Source organism: Aulostomus chinensis, chromosome 6 (genome assembly GCF_037954235.1).
Source record: "Aulostomus chinensis isolate RoL2024-O1b breed Wild chromosome 6, RoL_Achi_v1.0, whole genome shotgun sequence".
NCBI classification, from domain to species: domain Eukaryota; kingdom Metazoa; phylum Chordata; class Actinopteri; order Syngnathiformes; family Aulostomidae; genus Aulostomus; species Aulostomus chinensis.
The window spans coordinates 8,804,118-8,822,733 of record NC_141325.1 but is presented as its reverse complement, the minus strand read 5'-3'; the positions used below and the strand labels follow the sequence as shown (position 1 = coordinate 8,822,733).

The 18,616-nt window shown below is 39.9% G+C and overlaps 2 protein-coding genes across 4 annotated transcripts; both read right to left on the bottom strand.

Annotated features, from left to right (window-relative positions):
* Window positions 1-15: 15 nt before the first annotated feature.
* On the bottom strand, window positions 16-10,383 carry LOC147259987 (kinesin-like protein KIF27). 2 transcript variants are annotated; one of them, XM_086206303.1, is made up of 14 exons: window positions 9,887-10,383; window positions 9,028-9,225; window positions 8,822-8,877; window positions 8,225-8,374; window positions 7,931-8,074; window positions 7,564-7,740; window positions 7,038-7,234; window positions 6,500-6,609; window positions 5,323-5,460; window positions 4,844-5,049; window positions 4,447-4,647; window positions 3,253-3,477; window positions 2,048-2,246; window positions 16-1,865 (listed from the first exon to the last, which is right to left on the bottom strand). In XM_086206303.1, the coding sequence occupies exons 1-14, from the start codon at window positions 10,185-10,187 to the stop codon at window positions 1,291-1,293; spliced, it is 2,877 nt and encodes a 958-aa protein (XP_086062429.1). In that variant the 5' UTR covers window positions 10,188-10,383; the 3' UTR covers window positions 16-1,290. The 2 variants fall into 2 exon arrangements, with proteins under 2 accessions (XP_086062429.1, XP_086062428.1); XM_086206302.1 differs by having other exon boundaries at window positions 8,225-8,877.
* A 403-nt stretch (window positions 10,384-10,786) lies between these two features.
* qng1 (Q-nucleotide N-glycosylase 1) lies at window positions 10,787-18,409 on the bottom strand. 2 transcript variants are annotated; one of them, XM_086205322.1, is made up of 7 exons: window positions 18,349-18,409; window positions 17,456-17,648; window positions 16,239-16,390; window positions 14,630-14,742; window positions 12,336-12,479; window positions 11,623-11,818; window positions 10,787-11,536 (listed from the first exon to the last, which is right to left on the bottom strand). In XM_086205322.1, the coding sequence occupies exons 2-7, from the start codon at window positions 17,638-17,640 to the stop codon at window positions 11,307-11,309; spliced, it is 1,020 nt and encodes a 339-aa protein (XP_086061448.1). In that variant the 5' UTR covers window positions 17,641-17,648; window positions 18,349-18,409; the 3' UTR covers window positions 10,787-11,306. The 2 variants fall into 2 exon arrangements, with proteins under 2 accessions (XP_086061448.1, XP_086061447.1); XM_086205321.1 differs by lacking the exon at window positions 18,349-18,409 and adding an exon at window positions 17,755-18,088.
* Window positions 18,410-18,616: the final 207 nt, after the last annotated feature.

Below are 18,616 nucleotides of genomic sequence, written 5' to 3'. Positions count from 1 at the left end.
TTATTAGTCCTGGACTGTAAATAGAAATCTTTTTTAATATAATGGAGTTTCACTGCATTTTATGCCAACTGTATTTAGTCATGAAAAAAAACAAGTGCATGTCATGAACTAGTATTTGCACAAAAATCAACATATAACTAGTTGTACATAGTGCACATAAAAAACAATAATTAAAAAATATAACTAATTCGCCTCATTCTACCACCATGCAGGAAACATATTCCACATGCTGGCTGTGTTTAAGTGCTACACAGGGCTAATATTAAAAATGTGTAAAACAAAGAACTTCACAAAAGGCACCAATCAACTCCAGGAAAAACAAGTTAATGGACATGTTTTCAGATGTTCAACCTTTCAAACAGCAACATGAATTGCACCGAATTCCATTTAGACGACGCTATTCCATGGTGATGAGCATATAAATCACCAGTGGAGGATTAAACTGTTACCTCCAACTGGTGATTGCCAGGTAAACGATTACTAGAGGGAATTAATGGCAGAAGATACTCAAAACAATGGTTATGAGGTTGTACATTTTGATAAAATGTTTTCTTATGTCAGTTGGTTTGTCTAACAGAACAGGAAGTTCTCAGTTCTTGTCTTTACATTAAAACATGTTACAATTATTGGAAATGTGACCCTCGGCACGTCATCTGCGAGGGTGTTAGTGTTGCCAAGGCAACACAGTTTTTTCTGTTTGTCTGTTATTGATGAGTAAAACTCCAGAACATTCAGCCCAGCCAGGTTCTGAGAACTCTGTGACCACCGGGCATGAGGGATCAATAGTGGGACAGTGGTTAGTTAAAACACGTCAATATGGGCAGAGACTTAGTCCATCCATCACTCTTCTTCTCATTTCAGACACTTAATGGTTTTACTCATTTGTGGTGTTACATTTACACTGGTATGGGCGTTTTTCACACAACACAACTATGTATTTATAAATATAAAATAATGCCAAAAGCTTTTATTTAATCTGACACTCTTTCCTATATTGTGTGTATGGGAAAGCATTAATTATAGACTTCAATTTTGTTTCAGTGTTGTTAATTCAAAGTGGGTAGCGATTACCAGTGGCCAAAAGTCCCCACTAAGTTCTTTACTTATTTAAAGTCAAACATTTTCCTTAAAAGAGAGTCAATTGTTTTAGTTTTATCAAGATGAGGATGTGTTTGATAATTATTCAGCCTTTGTCTCAGTACTGATAAGACAGATGTTCCCTTGTATAGTACTGAAGAGTACTAGTTAACTGTCTAGATATTACTACATGTGGCTCAGTAAGGACAGTTTTTAAGGTGAAGCTGAATCCCTGTGAGTTCCCTCCTCTAAAGAGTCCACAAGTATCTCAGTGCCAGATTCTACATCAGACAGGCGCCTCATTGTGGCAGAACCATATGGTACTTGTGGATCAGGTGGGGAAATCTGCCTCAGATTTCTGCGATGAAGGCGGACTGATGTCATCTTTAAACCTCCTCCAGGGAAACCATCCTCTCTCTTAGTCTTCCGTTGAGTAGAGGAGGAGGAGGACTGGGGGGTTTGTTGTGTCTCTATCGGAGAATTGTCATTTTCCTTTTTGTCCTTTTCCTCAGTGCTCATCTTTGTGTCCGTTGGTACATTGAGCATCCTTGCCTTCAACTCTTCAGTGCTCCTCAGGGGTTTGTTTGGACTTGCGTGTGTCTGCACACTGTGAAACCGTGAGTGTTCCCTTGTGTGTGAGGGCTGATCAACGAGGTGTTGGTTGTCACCAAGAATCTTTTTCAGTTTCTTTCTGTACTGACGGTTGCTGCTCCTGTAGTAAAACAGGTCCTTCTCCAGATTCTGAAGTTTCCTTTGGATAGCGAGTTGTTTTTCTTCATGCCTGCTCTCTAGAAGGATACACACAAATATACACACTCCTTAACACTCAAAATGATTTTTTTTCACCAGCATTTTAGTTTTTGCTGTAAAGATGATTTGAGAAAGTAAGAACAGACAACATATAACACCAGGTACAACTGTGTGTCATGGTAATGGGGTCTGTTTTGCCGGTGCTGTCCAATCTTCTCACCTTTAAGTTTCTGCAGCAGTAGCTGGATGTTCTTCTGTTGATCTCGCTGCTGCTGGGTCAGCCTGCGGTCTGCATCTAAGGCCAGGTGCTGCATTGCAACCTCCATCTCCTTCAGCACCAACTCTTGCTCTCCAGCATGAAGATCTAGTTCTTCACAACGCAAATGCAAAATGTCCTGTGTCTCTCGAAGACAAACCACCTGGAAGACGATTATAGGGGCAGGTAGCCCCGACAGGAACAAAGACATTCAAACGTTATATGGTGACCCAGGTACTGGCTGAATCCTGTTAGAGAAAGTAAAAAGGTGCAGCAGGAGGGAGGGTATCATCCTAAAAAGCTACTTTAATAATGCAGACAATCTCCTGGAGAGAAGTTGATATTATTTAGAAAGGTATTAATTTGATTCCTCTAGAAAATGAAGGGCACGGACGGAAGAGAGCATTTGAAGAGCAGAGCTGTTGATTAGCTTTACAAAAATAAAGGTATTTCATGTCGGAGAGATAAGCAAGGAAAGATTAAAAAAATAACTAACAATGAGGCAGGAGAAAGAAATATGTCACTGCTGGAATTGAGAGAGAGGAACCAAATGGACGGAAAGTATTTAACACAGGAGAATATACACTCTGGCCTTGATGCCAACAAGTCTGTCTCTTTGGTGTGGTCAGTGAGCATGTTTAGTTCCTCATGGGCCTGGATTTGCATCCTGGGGTGAGGTGACCACCCTCTGTCTTCACTACACATGATAAATTACATTTTCAGAAACTGGTGGGCGCTACAATTTATTTTCCCAATATTTCAAAGGCAATATGCTGACAGACAGACACTTGGAGATGAAAGACACTTAGCTTTTTTGTGAATGTAAATAAATAAATAAATAAAATATATTTTAAAATGCTCACAGATCAGCTCCAAAATTTAACGGGTTCTTGTTGGCCAGTGCGACACGCCTCCACAACGTTTTAGGAAACGCAGCCTTGGACTTTTAATGAAATTGTATATGGATATGCAGGTGAATGTGACATATAATGTGTATTGGAGTTCACTGTTATGTGTGCACACCTCTTAGGTAACTTAATTTTGATGTAAAAATTAGAATTAATATGCAGAAAACAAAGATACTAAAGATACTGCCAGATAAATAACACATCAATTCCATTTACCGATAAAACAACTCTGAAAAAACCTTAACAACACAATGATTGTACCTTGTTGAAATATTTGATAAGCAGCTCTAAGGCCTCAGGTAGCGAGAGCTTCCTCAGGTTCTTTTTAATTTCCCTGTGGTAGGTCTCAATGTTTTGGGACTGACATGAAGCAGAATCTGAGCCTGACAGCTGCTTCTGTTTGTTCTGGATGGAGTTGTTGTTAAACTCCAAAGCAGCATCCAGAACTTCAATGTTTTCTTCCAACTGGAAAAGGAATTGCTCCTCCTGGACACACACACGCACACACACACACACGCGCGCACACACACACACACAAAACGCAAATAAAACTTCATGTTAGAACATGATTGGTGATGATTGCAAACAGTCGACCCATTCCCCATCCCAACACAAACACACACACACGTCTTTTTTCTGACCTCCTCAGTGGGCTCTTTGCTGTCCTTAAGCTGAGTATCCAGAGAGTCTCTCCTTTTATTGAGCACCTCTCTCTCTTTCACCTGCTCCCCTTGGTTGAGTCCTTATCTGCCTCACACTATGTATCTGCTGCTGATTCTCAAGTGGTCCTGACTGCATCGACACATCCTGACTCAGAGCCTGCAGGACCATTCTCATTCCAAACAACTGCCAACTATAGAATCTTAAGCAGGCTTCTTAACATTTTTGTAACTTTCATAGACTGGCTTAGTTCTGAGGGGTTCTATGTCATACTGGAAAAGAAGAGTATCCTGATCAGGGTTAACATGATGTTACCAGCAATATATAAAATACACATTAGACAACGTAATTGCACATTGTACAAGTAATGATACACGCATGCCACAAATACTACCAATCACTCATGTCAAAATAATGTTGTGGGGAAATAAAAAGGCATCTAAAACTCAAAATTAAAGGAGGAGGTGGGTGTTTAAGCTTGAGCTCAGAGAACAGAATGAGGTAAACTTCTTAAGTGCTTCCATTCATATCCATCCCCTAGGCTTCTATGCAAACCTTAAACATTAAGATGAAATAACTCACAATAACTTTTACTCCAAACACCCCCCTGACCTAATTCTAACTGGGACCCTAAAACTAAGGGTAATAGCCATCAAACTTGTGGGTCCCAATATTTTGGCCCTACAAAGCTGGTCGAACCAGTAAAGAATAGTGGGCCTCAGTTTTCACAAACTGCAAAGTGAGTCAGACAATGAACAAAAACACACACACGCATCCAAAGACATGTAAGCTGACCTGACTAGAGCGAAGGCTCTTGATTTCAAGTGTGTTTTTCTGTTGCAGACAGTTGTCCCTCTCCAGGACCATTTCCTCCTGCCTCCTCATCTCCTCTCCCAGCACCTTCATTGCTGCTCTCTTCTGTAACACAAGCTCTTCTGCATGCTCCAACCAACACCTGTCACCTTCCTTCGGTGAGGAGAGGGGAGGACAGGAAGACTAAAAAGGGTTTCAAATGATAGAAAAAAGAGTGAAAAACCAACAGCTGAGTATTTCTAGATCTATATTTACCATTTCCTCTGACCCCTCCTGGATTACCCTTTGCGCAAAGTCAAATCATCTTTAGAATTACTATCCAATCATCTGACTTATACCACTTAGTTTTTCAGATACCCTATAAAACTGTTCAGCTAACCTGATCATGGTCATATTTGTCGCTGATCTCTCTGTCCTTGCTAAGGCTGTCCTGTAGCACTTCTTTTTTCTGTCTCATCTGCTGGAGGCTTTGGCACAGCATCTTTTTGGACCGCTGGATCTCCGTACTCAGCTTCACCAACACGTCGTCCTCTCTGACATCACCACTGTGCCTGGCACCACGGTCCACTGCTTGGGCTTCCATGTCTGTCAGAATAAAACTCATTAGACACGCTTATCATTTTTAAAGCCTCTTCATTCAATATAGGACTCTAATCAAAACAGGCTAGTAGCACCTGAAAGGTCACATGATGGTTACCACAAAACTCTACGCAATTGCTTTGATATAAAAACATAAGCCAAATTTATGTTTTTGACTTAATAAAATAAAAATGGAGTTCAAGACTGAATGAACAGATTAGACTCCAGACTAACTTTGACACCATCCACAGGGACTGGTACAGTAATAACCAAACACACCAGTTTCATCAAGCACTTTGATGAGATCCTCTTTCAGGCGCATGTTGACCAAAAGCATTAGGATGTTTCTCTGAGAGACACTGGAACTTAGCCTTGAATTTCTAGTGTCACACTGCTTGGCAAAATGTTCCTTGGGATCTGAGAAAACAAAGAAAAGATAAAACTTCAAATGCTGCAAAAGAGATCTGAAACACAAGACTTTGCCTTATTAATAAAAAGGATAAAGAAGCAAAGAAATGAAGAAGTAGTAAGTAAGTAAATTAAAGTTAAATTCATTTATATAGCACCTTTCACAGATGTAGAATCACAAAGTGCTTTACATTAAGAGACAAAAACAATAAAAAAATAGTTAAAAAAGAAAACTAAATAATAATAATGTTAATAATGTACATATGTATGAATACAAAAATAAAATTAACAGCAGGAACAAAGCGGCACTGGGACTGACAAGTTCAAAACACAGCAGCAACGCAGAGACACAATGAATGTAAGTTTAACCAAAAGCCTGTCTGAATAAAAATATTTTCAGCTGCTTCATGAGCCATCATAGGAGTCAAGAGAACGCAGTTGTGAAGACAGAGCATAAATTGGACTACAGCTTGAAAAGCACGATCAACTCTGGTTTTACAGGGGGTTTGAGGGACAGACAGTATGTGTGATGATCTAAGAGCCCCATTTGGTGAATAAAGAAGGAGGAGGTCCGTAATGTATTGTGGTGTCTGGCCATGCAAAGCTCTGAAAGTCAACACCAGTATTTTAAAGTGGACACAAAATTTAATGGGAAGCCAGTGAAGAGAGGGTACAATTGGAGTGATGTGTGATCTCTTATTACTCCTAGTTAAAAGCTGGGCTACTGCATTCTGGACAGTTTGGGGGCAATTTAAGGAGGTCTGATGATCCCATATACTGTTTGATATTTGGGATTTGATTTTCTGGAGCAACTGTAAGGGCTTCTGTCTTCTTTCAATTCAGTTGAAGACAGTTATCAGCCATCAAAATCTTAACTGCATCCAAACATTTGTTTAAAATGGACAATTGCTTAAAATCATTTGGTTGAAAAGAACAATATAACTGGATGTCATCAGCATAAAAATAATGAGAGATGCCACTAAAACCGCTATCATCTGTCCAGGAGGCAGCATATATAGAGAGAACAGCAGGAGTAAATCAAGTGTACCTGAAGTTCGCTGTGGTTGTTGTATTACATTTGATGTTTGGTCCATTCCAGTTATTTTTTCTTTCAAGGCCGATGTCTCATGCCGCGTCCATGTGCGGTTCAAAGAACTCCTGATGTAACATGACAACACTCACTGCTGTCAGGAAGCTGGATAATCATCGTTATGATGTATGAACCTATTTGGGTGTGGTTAAGTCACTTTTTTTTTGTAGAGGGCACAGAATACCTTGGAACTAGTATCGTAATTACAATTTATAAAATCAATATTAGATTTAGAGTTTTTCCCACTTGATTGTGTCCAAAAAAACAAAAAAACACTGGACATATGTGCCAAATTTGAGAAATTCCCTCAAGGCACTGAGATATCACGTTAACAAGAATGGGATGGGCAAACCCAAAACATGTGGCTTCCAGCCCACAGCTTTTACTGGCACAGAGTCATATTAAATACATTTCCTTCTTTTATTTTGCAACATGCAAATGTGATGGAAGTGTGGCTTGGAAAATACCAGCAGCTCTGCAAAAGAGAGCATATCACCTAGATCCCATTCCGCTCACAGCGCTGTTCCCCTCCTCATCCTTCTCTTGAGCCCCGTCTTTGCGCTTCGCCTGTTGGACTTTGAAAGGACAGTACACCTCATCTTTATCCTCAATCTCAGCCAGTAGGAGATGACCACGCGTCTTAAATGTTGCCATCACATTGTCCAGTGAAAAAGCAGGTGGACTGGAGTGGATCTACAATCATACAGTATGCACAACTATGAACAACAGAGAATGTGGGTGCACATATGCTTTCTAAGTGTATAAGAAAATGCTTGTAAATGAAAGCTAGAATCTTGCAAGAATTTGTTTTCATGTCGTTAGAATGAACTTCATTCTTTCACCATTTAGGACTTGATTTACATCCATTTTCTGTCTTACCTGAAGGACTTCTGCAAGGGATTTAACTTTTAGGTCTTAATGCATCATGATCAAGATTATTTAGAATATGATGTTGCAAGATGAAGTGCAACTGGGAAAACCAGACAAATACAACCTCAGAACCAAGCGGCGCAGTTACATGCCTTCCTGGGCTGCCCGTGGAAATAGCTGCTCATGATCCGAGGGACACAGCTGGGTCTCTTGCCTGAGTCCAGAGAGGCCTCCATCTCCATCTCTGCCCCCGATGTTGCACCCATCAATTTCACGAGGTTATTGCGAAGACGGTCAATCAGAATCTGCTTTTCTACCAGTTGTTCCGACTAAAGACATTCACACACAGATAGACATTTAAACAGCAAATTAAACACCAGCAGAATCTCAACATGACACAACTAATGGCCCCACACCCTCAAGCAACAGCACTGCACTAGTATTTTTTACTGATTTAAAGATTCACATCAATATTTCACGGTGCTATGTGTAGTGGCCTGCTGTAAGAACTGTGCTCACCTGTATACGAATACACTCCCTCGCTGCCTCTAAAGCTTGGAACTGGGCCTTTTGCTGGAGTAAAAGGTCTTCTCTGTCTTTTCTTGCCTGTTTCAGTTCAGCATCTTTCTGCTCCAGAAGTTGCTCCTTTATTCTGAGAGTTTCCTGACACAACAGGGAGAAAAACCTTTTTTTCAATTGACTTGTCTTGTGTTTTATGATCATAGTGTATAATTTACAGATACCCAGCACGCATTGTAATTTTTTTCCCCCCAAAATGGCTCTGAAATTTGACAGGCTCTCTGTTTCACTTACTTTGCACTTTGTGAGTTGTGGTATGGTCATTTGCTGGGGTTGAGCTTCCTCCTTGAAATAGTTCTGGACTCTCTCCTGATTCTTCTGCAGTTGTTCTAAGATTTCTGGTGGACAAGTTACGACTCCCGGCCGGTTGCGAATGAAACGAACCTTGGACGCAAATTGCAAGACACTTAGCGTTTCAGTTATGCTTTGGTTGGAGGGGGTTACACACGCCACCATTAATGTATGGGCGGTGCCTCCTAAGGAATCCCGGAGCAAACGTGTCAATTTGCTTCCACGGAAGGGTACATATACGTGATTTGATTTCCTCACGGTACCAGGACCAGTGAGGGCGCGAATGACATTGCCCACTGCCAGCAGGTCAGTGTTGATATGAGCAGACTCTTTGAGCTGGGGCCCAGTGTTGCCAGTCTTTGCAGCACGCTCAGAGCCTGCGAGATCCACCACACAAAGCTTGGAGAAGCGCGCTGTCTTTCCAGAGTAGTTCTTGGGACAGTGCTGGGAAAGCTGAAGGGTGAGGATTGTGTGAGAGCGACTGGAGTGCTCGTTCATTTTTGTGGTGTCGGTGTGTCGCAATGCATTGCCCGTAACCACCTCATTGAGAAGCTCCTCTGCTGAGGTGACCACCTTCTCTTTGGCTCCCACCACCACTGAGCACAAACACACATAAAACCACATAGTGATCAATAATAAAAAAAAAACAGGGTTTGTGGATGGATAAACTCTGGGATGCATGAAAGCATGTGTCTAACAGCCTTTGTGAAGAACTCCCAAGGCCACTATTATTACAGTTCCATTACCTGTATTTCTGTCTTTGTCTTCTCTGACATGAAGCTGTTTGTGATTGGGGGGGAGTTCCAGCAGGTCTCTTAGCTCCTCCTTGTATAGCTCTAAATAAGAGACTTGCACCTTTGACTCCACAGCATTACTCTTCCTATTTTCCTCCAGCAGCAAGAACAACTCCTGGGCAATGAAGTTGGTGATACCACCTTCTTCATCTGGTTAAAGGTTGGAGGAGAGAGATGAACAGAAGATGCTGTCAGTGGAGGAGTAAATACACAATTCCTTTACTTATGTAAAAATAGAAATACGCAGATAAAACTAAACTCAGATAAAAGAAAAAGTCTCTATTCAATATTCTTCTTAAATAAAAGTAAAAAGTATCTGATATTGAGTTCAAGGGATACAATCCTCAAACCTCCATATTTTCTATGACAAGCATTTTTTCTTCACAATAACTACTACCTGCTTAAATGTAGTGAGATAAAAATGTACAATATTTTCTTTGAAATTTAGTGGCGGAAAAAGTGTTGAATCTTTCAAGACTACTTCTTGACACTTGAGTAAAAATATCAAGTCACTTTTCATCAATGAATACTATCCTAAGGAAAACCGGCCTAAAATATGAACAATTTTCAGTTTTATTATCACCGCAGCAGTAAACACTGTTCAGGGAAGCTTGTTTTGAAAACTTTCAAATTTTCAGGACAGTCAAAGGAGTCTCAAAACCCTCTGGAACATATCCTGATCCATAAAATACCTATTTTTGGAAAACTCAAAATGAAACCCTTAATTCTTGTGATTTGTCCGTCTCCCTTTCATCTGAAATATTTCCAACCCTGACACTGAGTATGACCCCACCGACCTGAGCTCACTTACCCAGCTTTGCCCCCTCCAGGGTGTAGGTTTTCCCTGACCCAGTCTGTCCATAACAGAAGACAGTGGCATTGTATCCCTCCAACAGGTACCCCAGTAGGGGCTGAACGCAGGACTCGTACACCGTCCTCTGGGTGGCTGTTGGTCCAAACAGGTAGTCGAACTCGAACAGTCGCTTGGAACCCAGGACCACCAATTGTGAGGAGTCTGGAACCACCCGCAAACACTCCTCATGCTTGTGGAGGACTTCTTTAGGAAGCAGGGGACGAACACGCAGCGCGACACGCACGCAAACCTCGTCCATAACTAACAGCAACAGGTTTCGCCACCGACACCTGTTGAAGTTGTTAAACTCAAAATCTGGAATGCAAGCATTAAAATGTAACCTAAATTCTTCGCTTTAGCAGAGTTTTTCATTCAACAAACCACTATTTCTGTGTATGTCATGTCGATTGTGGCGGTTTTCGCTTCGCCTCCTTTTCGTTGTCGCTTCCCGGTTGCCATAGAAACCACCGCCGCTCGGAAGCGGCAGTCAAAGAGCGCGGCAGGAGTCCGTACAGGACAAAGAGAGCGGTTCATCAATTCAACAGCGCCCCCCAGTGGAGAATAATATAGGGCATCATTACAACGGAGTGATGCTTTTACTAATAGTGGAGTTTCAATGAATATAAAATCACTCCATCACATCAGTAGGGAGAAAAGCAAATTAGCAACAAATACAATACACTGATGGAATACAAGTGTGGCCGGTCACCTTTTATACAGTAAAATGTTTTGTTGATTCCTCCAGTGACAGTGGTGTCAGGTGAAGGACATTGCAGAAGCTGTACATAGAGCAAGTTCAAATCTGACCTGAGGGCAACAATGGTGAAGAGAATGCCTGTCATGGAGTGTTTTTATTAGCGTCTTTATTGACTTTTACAGACCTACGACCATCATACTGTTCCATTAAAAATGTAACCAGCAGCCAGGTAATTAAAACGTGAATTACATTTATTTAAAAAAACAAACAAACAATCGTTTTACAGTTTTGATCCCTTTCTTATTCATTTGTTGGACCATGCAGATGAGCCAAATTAAGTGTTGAAATGATTCAGTTGAATAACAGTCTAGACATTGTTGGCAGAAGATAGCAATAATCACCTGGCAGACTATTACATACTACCTAAAAGGAAGTATAAATAGCTTTTTGCCATATCAGGAATAGTGACCATTTCGATTGACTGTAACTGAACAACTAATGTGTTACTACCCACAAGGAACATTGAAGCTTAACACCTGCTTCCTTTACAAATATAGGAACCCATTTATACATATATCTGGCACCAGGAGACAGTTGGCTTTATCCCAGGGAAAGGCACTGGCACCGAGGCTGCACATTGAGAAGTGCAGCCTACTGTGTGTGAGGCTGCCAGCCAGCCTGTCAATAGTAAATACAGCGTGTGTGGTGTATGGGAATGTGAGCCATTTCTTTATGATGCTGCTTAGCGTAAGGCCACAGGTAGAAGTCAATGATAGCGGAGTTGATGCTGCACGTCCCTCCATCTCTGTCCTGCACCAGCTTGCAAAGGCGGGCTTTGATCAGCTCCACGGACCAAATCGAACAACCTCGAATCTCAGCCTCTCTTCTGTCCCCTGAACTCAGCAGCTCACCTGAATGGGGACACACATCTGTTGACATCTATAGCTCATTATCTTCTAATCATTCAGGTCCGGAAGTGTATAAATAATACACAAACCGTTTTTCAGTGTCTGCATCAGTGTGTTAGAATAACGCAGCACGCCAAGGTACACAAGAGCCTGTGGGACCCTGTAGTCTGCAAACATGGTAAGCCAGTCCATGTCAATAATATCTCCCTCCCCTCTGGCCTCCATGATGCCCCAGAAATCTGCCACCAGGATCTGAGCTCGCTTGTAGAATGAGATTCTCTTCCCCTGGAGGAAGCAAACAAGAGGGAACCTTTTACACCCTGCTGCTGTGTTTAGTCAGTAATCGCTTCATATATTGATCAAACCACAAAGAGTCTAATTTAAGCTCAGCCTTTGGCATCTTGCTGTGCTTTCTTTGGCCAGGAGATGGAACTCTAACATCAGTATTTCTCTCTTTCATAAGCTGAAGGATCCGCTCATGAGCGTGGCAGAGCTCTCATGCTTCATGTATACTTCAACTTATCTACATCAAAATATGTTGATGCATTAAAATGCAAAAACAAGCAATGCTGTCTAAATGTGCTGGACTTTTAGTCAATGGAAACCTTTCCGAACACTTTTTTCTTTGGGGAATTTTTAATTGTTCCTGATCAGAAAATATATTCAATCATTTTCATCAAACACTGAACTTAGTAATTACATGAAATAATACATTTCAAGAATGTTAGCAAGGACTTCTGAAACTGAAACTTTTCTTTTTCCAGACATTGGACGCCCCACAGTTTTACACTACAACTCTAACCTCATATGTAGCTTCATCTCTGTAGGAGGGAATCTTCTCCACAATGAGCTCCACCATCTTGCGGGCATCATTCCCAGCTTGGCTGATAAAACTCAGAAAGCTTCCCCCGTGTTGCAGTAGCACGCGGCCGCCTTCCGTCAGCACCTTGTTAGATAAATTTGAACACATCAGACACCGAATCTAACAGCGACGATGAGTAGGAGGTTGAAAGCTGCACACTTTAAATCAAAACCTATAAATAAACATGTAATAATATACCATCGATATGCAAACACATGCACAGGTGTTAGAAAATCTGGAAGCTGTAAAGAAACACAACATGTGAGGATGAAATCCCAGGTATTAGTTTGTCTTGTATTAGCAAAGACATTTCCACACACACAGTCTTCTAAGAATATATAAGACAACATAACTGAAGACACTGAGACATGCACACCACAGTACGATGGCTTTCAATCAATGGACCTTCTATTAGAAACAATTGATTAGCGATGAAATGATATATCCCGTTTTTCTCACATCTGTTTGTCTTCACATGGGAAAAAAAACAAGGATGCTTTAGATTACAGCATTCAGCAACAATGTTACCTATTTACTGTGTCATTCTCCTGTGCCGGTGTTACCAGGACAGTGTGTTCCAATACAGGCATGATGGTACAGTGGAAGAACACGTGTAGTTAACTCATTTGAACCCATTATTCCAGATTCTGATCCTCCGTCCATCCAGTGTTAGTAAATGTTACCAGTTTTACTTTGAAGTGGCTTCAAATGTAGTGTCAGAGGATTTATTAAGTGCCTCAGGACTAATTACCACAATAATGATCATCCAATTCAAAACTGAAAAAAAAAAAAAAAAAATTAAATTAAAGTACAAGCTCCTCACACCAGATCGTTGCTCAGTGGTCATATAATATTACAACAGGTTTAAAAAAAACAACAACCTTGGAGATACACTCACTGGCTACTTCATTCGGTACATCTGCAGAATATAATACAGTCCAATAAATGACATTTGAATTATAAAATTACTTTCACAAAATGTGTCATTTTTTTTTCAGTTTTTGTTGAAAAACTCAAAGGTCCCACATCTTGCAGTGAGTGCAACTTATTTTCATACAAAATTGCACTAGAAAGGGGAGTAATTATTGTTCAGTGAAAACGTATTAAAAAGGTCATACACCTGCTTTAAAGCATCTCCAGATGCTAAATAATTTAATAAGTGTCAAATAACATTAAAAAGAAACACACCATGGTCTCAGCTTAGTGGCTCGCTGGCAGAAAGCAAATGCAAAAAAATAAATAAATAAATTGTACTGCAATACCAAGGTCCCTTGAATAAATACTATTTAAGCTTTCACACACATTTTTAAATAAGTAACAAGTGTGTGCTTTTTAAAGTGCTACCATTACATAACAAGTCCATTTTCTATTTACCTCCACAACAATCAGAACACAAGCATTCATTAACATAAGAAAGAGTGCTGCACCTCCGCCAGCTCGTGATGAACTGCAGTATCAGAAAAGATTCATAATGTTGGCTCTTATATGTTTAGGTAACATATACACACTATATATATATATATATATATATATATATATATATATATATATATATATATATATATATATATATATATATATATATATATATATATATATATATATATATATATATATATATATATATATACATATATATATATATTTTTTTTTTCTTCTTATTGTTATAAATGTTTTGATTTTTTTACATCAGGCAGACCAAATCAAACATTACAGCGGTGTAGTTTTGGCCTGTGGGCCCCAGTTTGGGGCTTTTACCAGGAAGTGGATATGCAGTTTTTATCCCTGCACAGAAAATGTCTCTAACTGTACAGCCAATAACAAATATATAATCTTTTAGGGAATTATAAAATTGGTGATGTAAAAATAAAATCAATTCTTGAGAGCAGAGCAAATAAAGGGCAACACTCATCCTGATCGTCCTCAATACTAAACAATTCTAATTATGTTGGCTTCAAAAAACCCGGAGTAAGAATTGGATGACAAATCCCACACAGACTTGCACATAAATGACAATATTCTCTTCTGCAACAGTGCAAATAATGTTAAAGTAATAGAAATAGAGATATAGTGGCACAATATTGATGACATAAAGAATCCTTTATCCTCAGGAGGACCAGTAATGGCTCATCGCAGCACAGGCATGGTCAACCATATTAGACTATTGTTACAGTATTGATTGTTGATACATTGTTATTGTTACAACTATTGTAGTAAGGTGACAGAGTTCGAACCTGGTGGCGCTCCTGAAGCATTGGCATGGCCGTTTCATTGTCTGATCGGAGAACATGTCTCAACTCCTCCAATGTCATCTGGGAGAAGTACTTTGGATCGGTGATGGGTACACCTGCGGAGCGAAGAGAAGCGAGTACAATTTTTTATCTTTAGTATATAACTATTGAAAAAGAAACACCAAAGGCTGCTAAGTTCCAAAGTTACAGAATGCTATAATCGCAGGAATATAACTCTGCAGCAGCCATTTCATTGCTTGAGGCCCAAACGACATAATTGGTTTGATCTCATGCTGTCAACCCTTACAAAAAAAAAAAAAAAAATCACACTCTGCAGCAAAGCTACCTGTGCTTTTCTGAAAAAAAACTCTGGTAATTATAAAGGCCACAGTGGCCACACATTGAGAGCACTATTCCATACGAGACATAATTGATTCATATCCGGAGTCATTCATGCCAATTATGAATGATTCACAGATGCATGCAGAGCAGCAAGCAGTTCTCCAGCAATCTAAGTTCAAGTAAAGGCCAAGTACACAATAACTGGCAGTGACAGGAACAGAACGGGAACAAAGAGACATCAAAAGGGGTTTGCATACCTCGTATTTGTATATGTATTTCAAAAGGACAAAGATAAATAATTTACAGAAAAATGAAAAAGACGTCACGTAAAATTGATTCGATTTACAAGAACTCAATACCCACCAATCACTCAAGTGTTTACCCTTATTCTGACTAAGCTGTTAACGTGGCAAAGGAGAATTAATATTCCATTAACACAAATGTTTACATGTGGTCGAACAATGCATCCATGATTGCCAACTGCTGTAAAACCCCTGACTTGTGGTGCCAATCTGAATAGGCTGTGTACGTGTCCTGAGAATGCTCCCGCATCTCGCCAGCATACTCCACATCCTAATCAGAAAACGTTACATGATGCAGAAAACACGATAAACATTCCATTTACACGACCCTTTTCGGAGTTGTCATTTTCTGAATGATACTTAGCCTATTCTAAATAAGACAATACTGAGGGAACATTCCATTTATATTCCTGTTCACACATTAAATCCCTACATTGAATGTTGTTCTGAAATTTGACCTGAAACTATTTCCAGCAACCTGCTGATTGTGGTATATATTGAGAGTTTTCTTGCAAGTGATGAAGAAAACAACGTGGGTGCAATGTGCAGCAGTTTGACCGCCGTATGTGTCACAAAAACGCCGCAAACGCTCTGGTTCGACTTCCATGACGCGATCAAGGTGCACTGTATGTGTAATTAAAATCTACATCAATCGTGCAAGCAAGATCTGAAATACTCTGTGTTTTAATTTGATTATTGCTAAATTGCTTATCTTGTTTAGGTTAAGGTCATTGGAAAATGTTTACACAATGGTGTCTTTTTCAGATTATCAGATATTTGTATGAATCAGGTAAATACAGGAATATTGCCATCCAGGTAAACACGATCAATTTCTCTTCACGCTGTTACCAGTTCGGCTTAATTAACAGCCACAGCCATTAATAGTACCTTAAGTATAATTCTCTATCTGCTAGTTTTTACCTTCTATTGTAGCGATTTTGAAATGTCAGCCCTTTGTGCGCCCTCACCTTCATCCATGGCTCTGGTTATAGCAGCACACAAGGTCATGTAGCCTGTGTACGTGGTCCCTTTGTAGGTCACCTCACACTGCTGAGTCTCTGTCTCCGGCCAAAAGGAGAAGTTCATGGTGTCGACCACAAACACCCAGTTCAACGCCTGGAGAGTTTGAAGACAAATGATAACGAAAGATTAAAAATCCTCACATTCTTGCCGTAGACTGTGAGCAGAGAGAAAATGAACATTTAGTTGGATATTAACGAATGACATTAACATACCTGATGTCACTGTGGTCTGTGCAAAAAAGTACTCACATTTTGTACATACTGAAAAACACACGGTCACCTTCTTAAAATAATCACCTGAGTCCTTTATTTAAAAAGGGTTTTTTTTTTTAGAAAACACACAAAATATCCTAAGGAGTTGATTTAGGACAAAAAAAACTGTCAAAAAAATGACAGGCTATTATTTTAACAAGGCGATGACATGTATTATAAATAACGAAAAACTAACTTTGCTCTTTCTAGAACATTTGGAAAAAAATATGAATCGTATTTACATTATTTTCTTTGCCTTCACCAAAAAAACCCCAAAAATAACAAGCAATGTTCATTTTTAAGGTATGTCTGCAACTTGTAACAAGTGCATAAGTTAATATAACGTATTAAAAGCCCAGTAAAACAAACTTTTCTGAGAACTTTCTGATCATGAATGAAAAAAATCTCCATGCCATGCCAGATTAAAGACCAATGCTGTGTTTGACAATAATAATAATAATAATAATAATAATAATAATAATAATAATAATAATAATTCATTTTTATGATGTGATGCTAATATTTTCATTGTTGATCTGTTTGGGATCTCTAAAACTGACCGCAGATCCAAAAAAAATTTTTTTTTTTAAAGTAGCAGTTAAAAATTACAATGTTTCATTTCAGCAGTAAAAAAACAAAAACAAGATTAATATCACTAAATCTGTACACGCCTCTCACTTTCAATCATATTCCTGAAAGAAGTGCAGATATGAGGCTGTGCTCCTTCATTTCCTACACATCTACACATTCTGTTTCTATCCATGACTGTGATTGTCACCACATGCAATCTCGTTGGTTCTAATTATTAGAACACCATGCTGATACCATCCTCTACCACTTAATGAAGTATTCCGTGTACCAGGTTGTGCAGTTCTCATATTATTTAGCAATCTGCTATAAGACTTCCCTGGTCAGAGGTCGACGGGGGGGCCAACGGGTTCGCCTTCTTCCAGCCACTGGCGGTCAGATCATCGCTGAGTCGGAGAGTGTAGAGCATCTCCACCACCCTCTGTACTCCCTCCTCCTCCACAAATACATCCTGACTCCGCTCGGCTACATACTGGCCCGACTCTCGAGGCAACAGAGGTGGCTCCATGATGCACTCTGGTCCGAGAGGGGAGACATAAAAACATAGAAGAGACATCACTCGTTAAGAGTCTCCACTTATTTTGGTAATTCAGAAAGAAATGACAGAAATAAGACAACATACCCTGTTTGGATCTGGTTTGAACACAGCAATAATTATTCCCAGTAATCTCAGAGATTTGGGATAAATGACAATTTGCATGAAACATATTCCAGTCACTTTAGCATGGAATTAGGGCTGGTTTAGAAACTCCTTCAGTCTTTAGGCTAATCTTTTTTTTTTTTAAACAAGAGTAGAAAACATAAAAGCCCTGCACACAGAGGAGCCTACGAGATTCCAAAGGGGTGAAACAAATACACATTCTTCTTTGGACATCTCTCAGCGCAGCAGTCTCTTGCATCTAATCTATGTTAAGTGTCACGAGTTCCTAATCAGGATATGACGCACCAACACAAAGACAGACTGAATTCATCTTCCGTTTATTTGTAGTGAGCCACGTGATTTACCCAGTGCTCAAAAGTGTAACGTGTCATGTCACTTTATTACGCTTCAGAGTAACACCGGAGGAGCCAAGTGCACGAAGAGGACACTGACTACAACCACGGACACGACCGCGCCTTCGTATCGTAGATCAACCAGGTGCGTTTGCTCCTGCTAACGTTCAGTTGTATTGTTTTTTCTTATGTATACAAATAAATGTTTACACGCGTCACTCACCAAAGAACGAGGGGACAACGGCATGTAGAGTCAAAGTTATGTTGAGTCGCTTTCCGGTACCTGTCCCCAGCGGTTGACCAATCACAGCCTCTCTTATGGCTACATCATAAGCTGATAAACCAATCATAAAGAGGTCAGCATTTGGAAAGCGGAAGCTACGTCGACAGCTCCAATACACAAAACATTAAAGTAAAGCTGGGATATCCAAATGGTATAACATGTTATATAAGGCGGACAGGACATGTCATTCCCCTTTTATAATAGTCTG

Coding starts and splice junctions, on each gene's coding strand:
- LOC147259987 (XM_086206302.1), bottom strand. CDS start 10,187: ATGGACGAGGTTTGCGTGCGTGTCGCGCTGCGTGTTCGTCCCCTGCTT. Junction 5,461..6,499: donor ACAACCACAGCGAACTTCAG/GTACACTTGATT, acceptor TTGTTTTCTCAG/ATCCCAAGGAACATTTTGCC. Junction 1,866..2,047: donor ACTGCTGCAGAAACTTAAAG/GTGAGAAGATTG, acceptor GTATCCTTCTAG/AGAGCAGGCATGAAGAAAAA.
- qng1 (XM_086205321.1), bottom strand. CDS start 17,839: ATGTTTCATGCAAATTGTCATTTATCCCAAATCTCTGAGATTACTGGG. Junction 16,391..17,455: donor GCCCCCCCGTCGACCTCTGA/CCAGGGAAGTCT, acceptor TCTTCAAACTCT/CCAGGCGTTGAACTGGGTGT. Junction 11,537..11,622: donor GATGCAGACACTGAAAAACG/GTTTGTGTATTA, acceptor GTCCCCATTCAG/GTGAGCTGCTGAGTTCAGGG.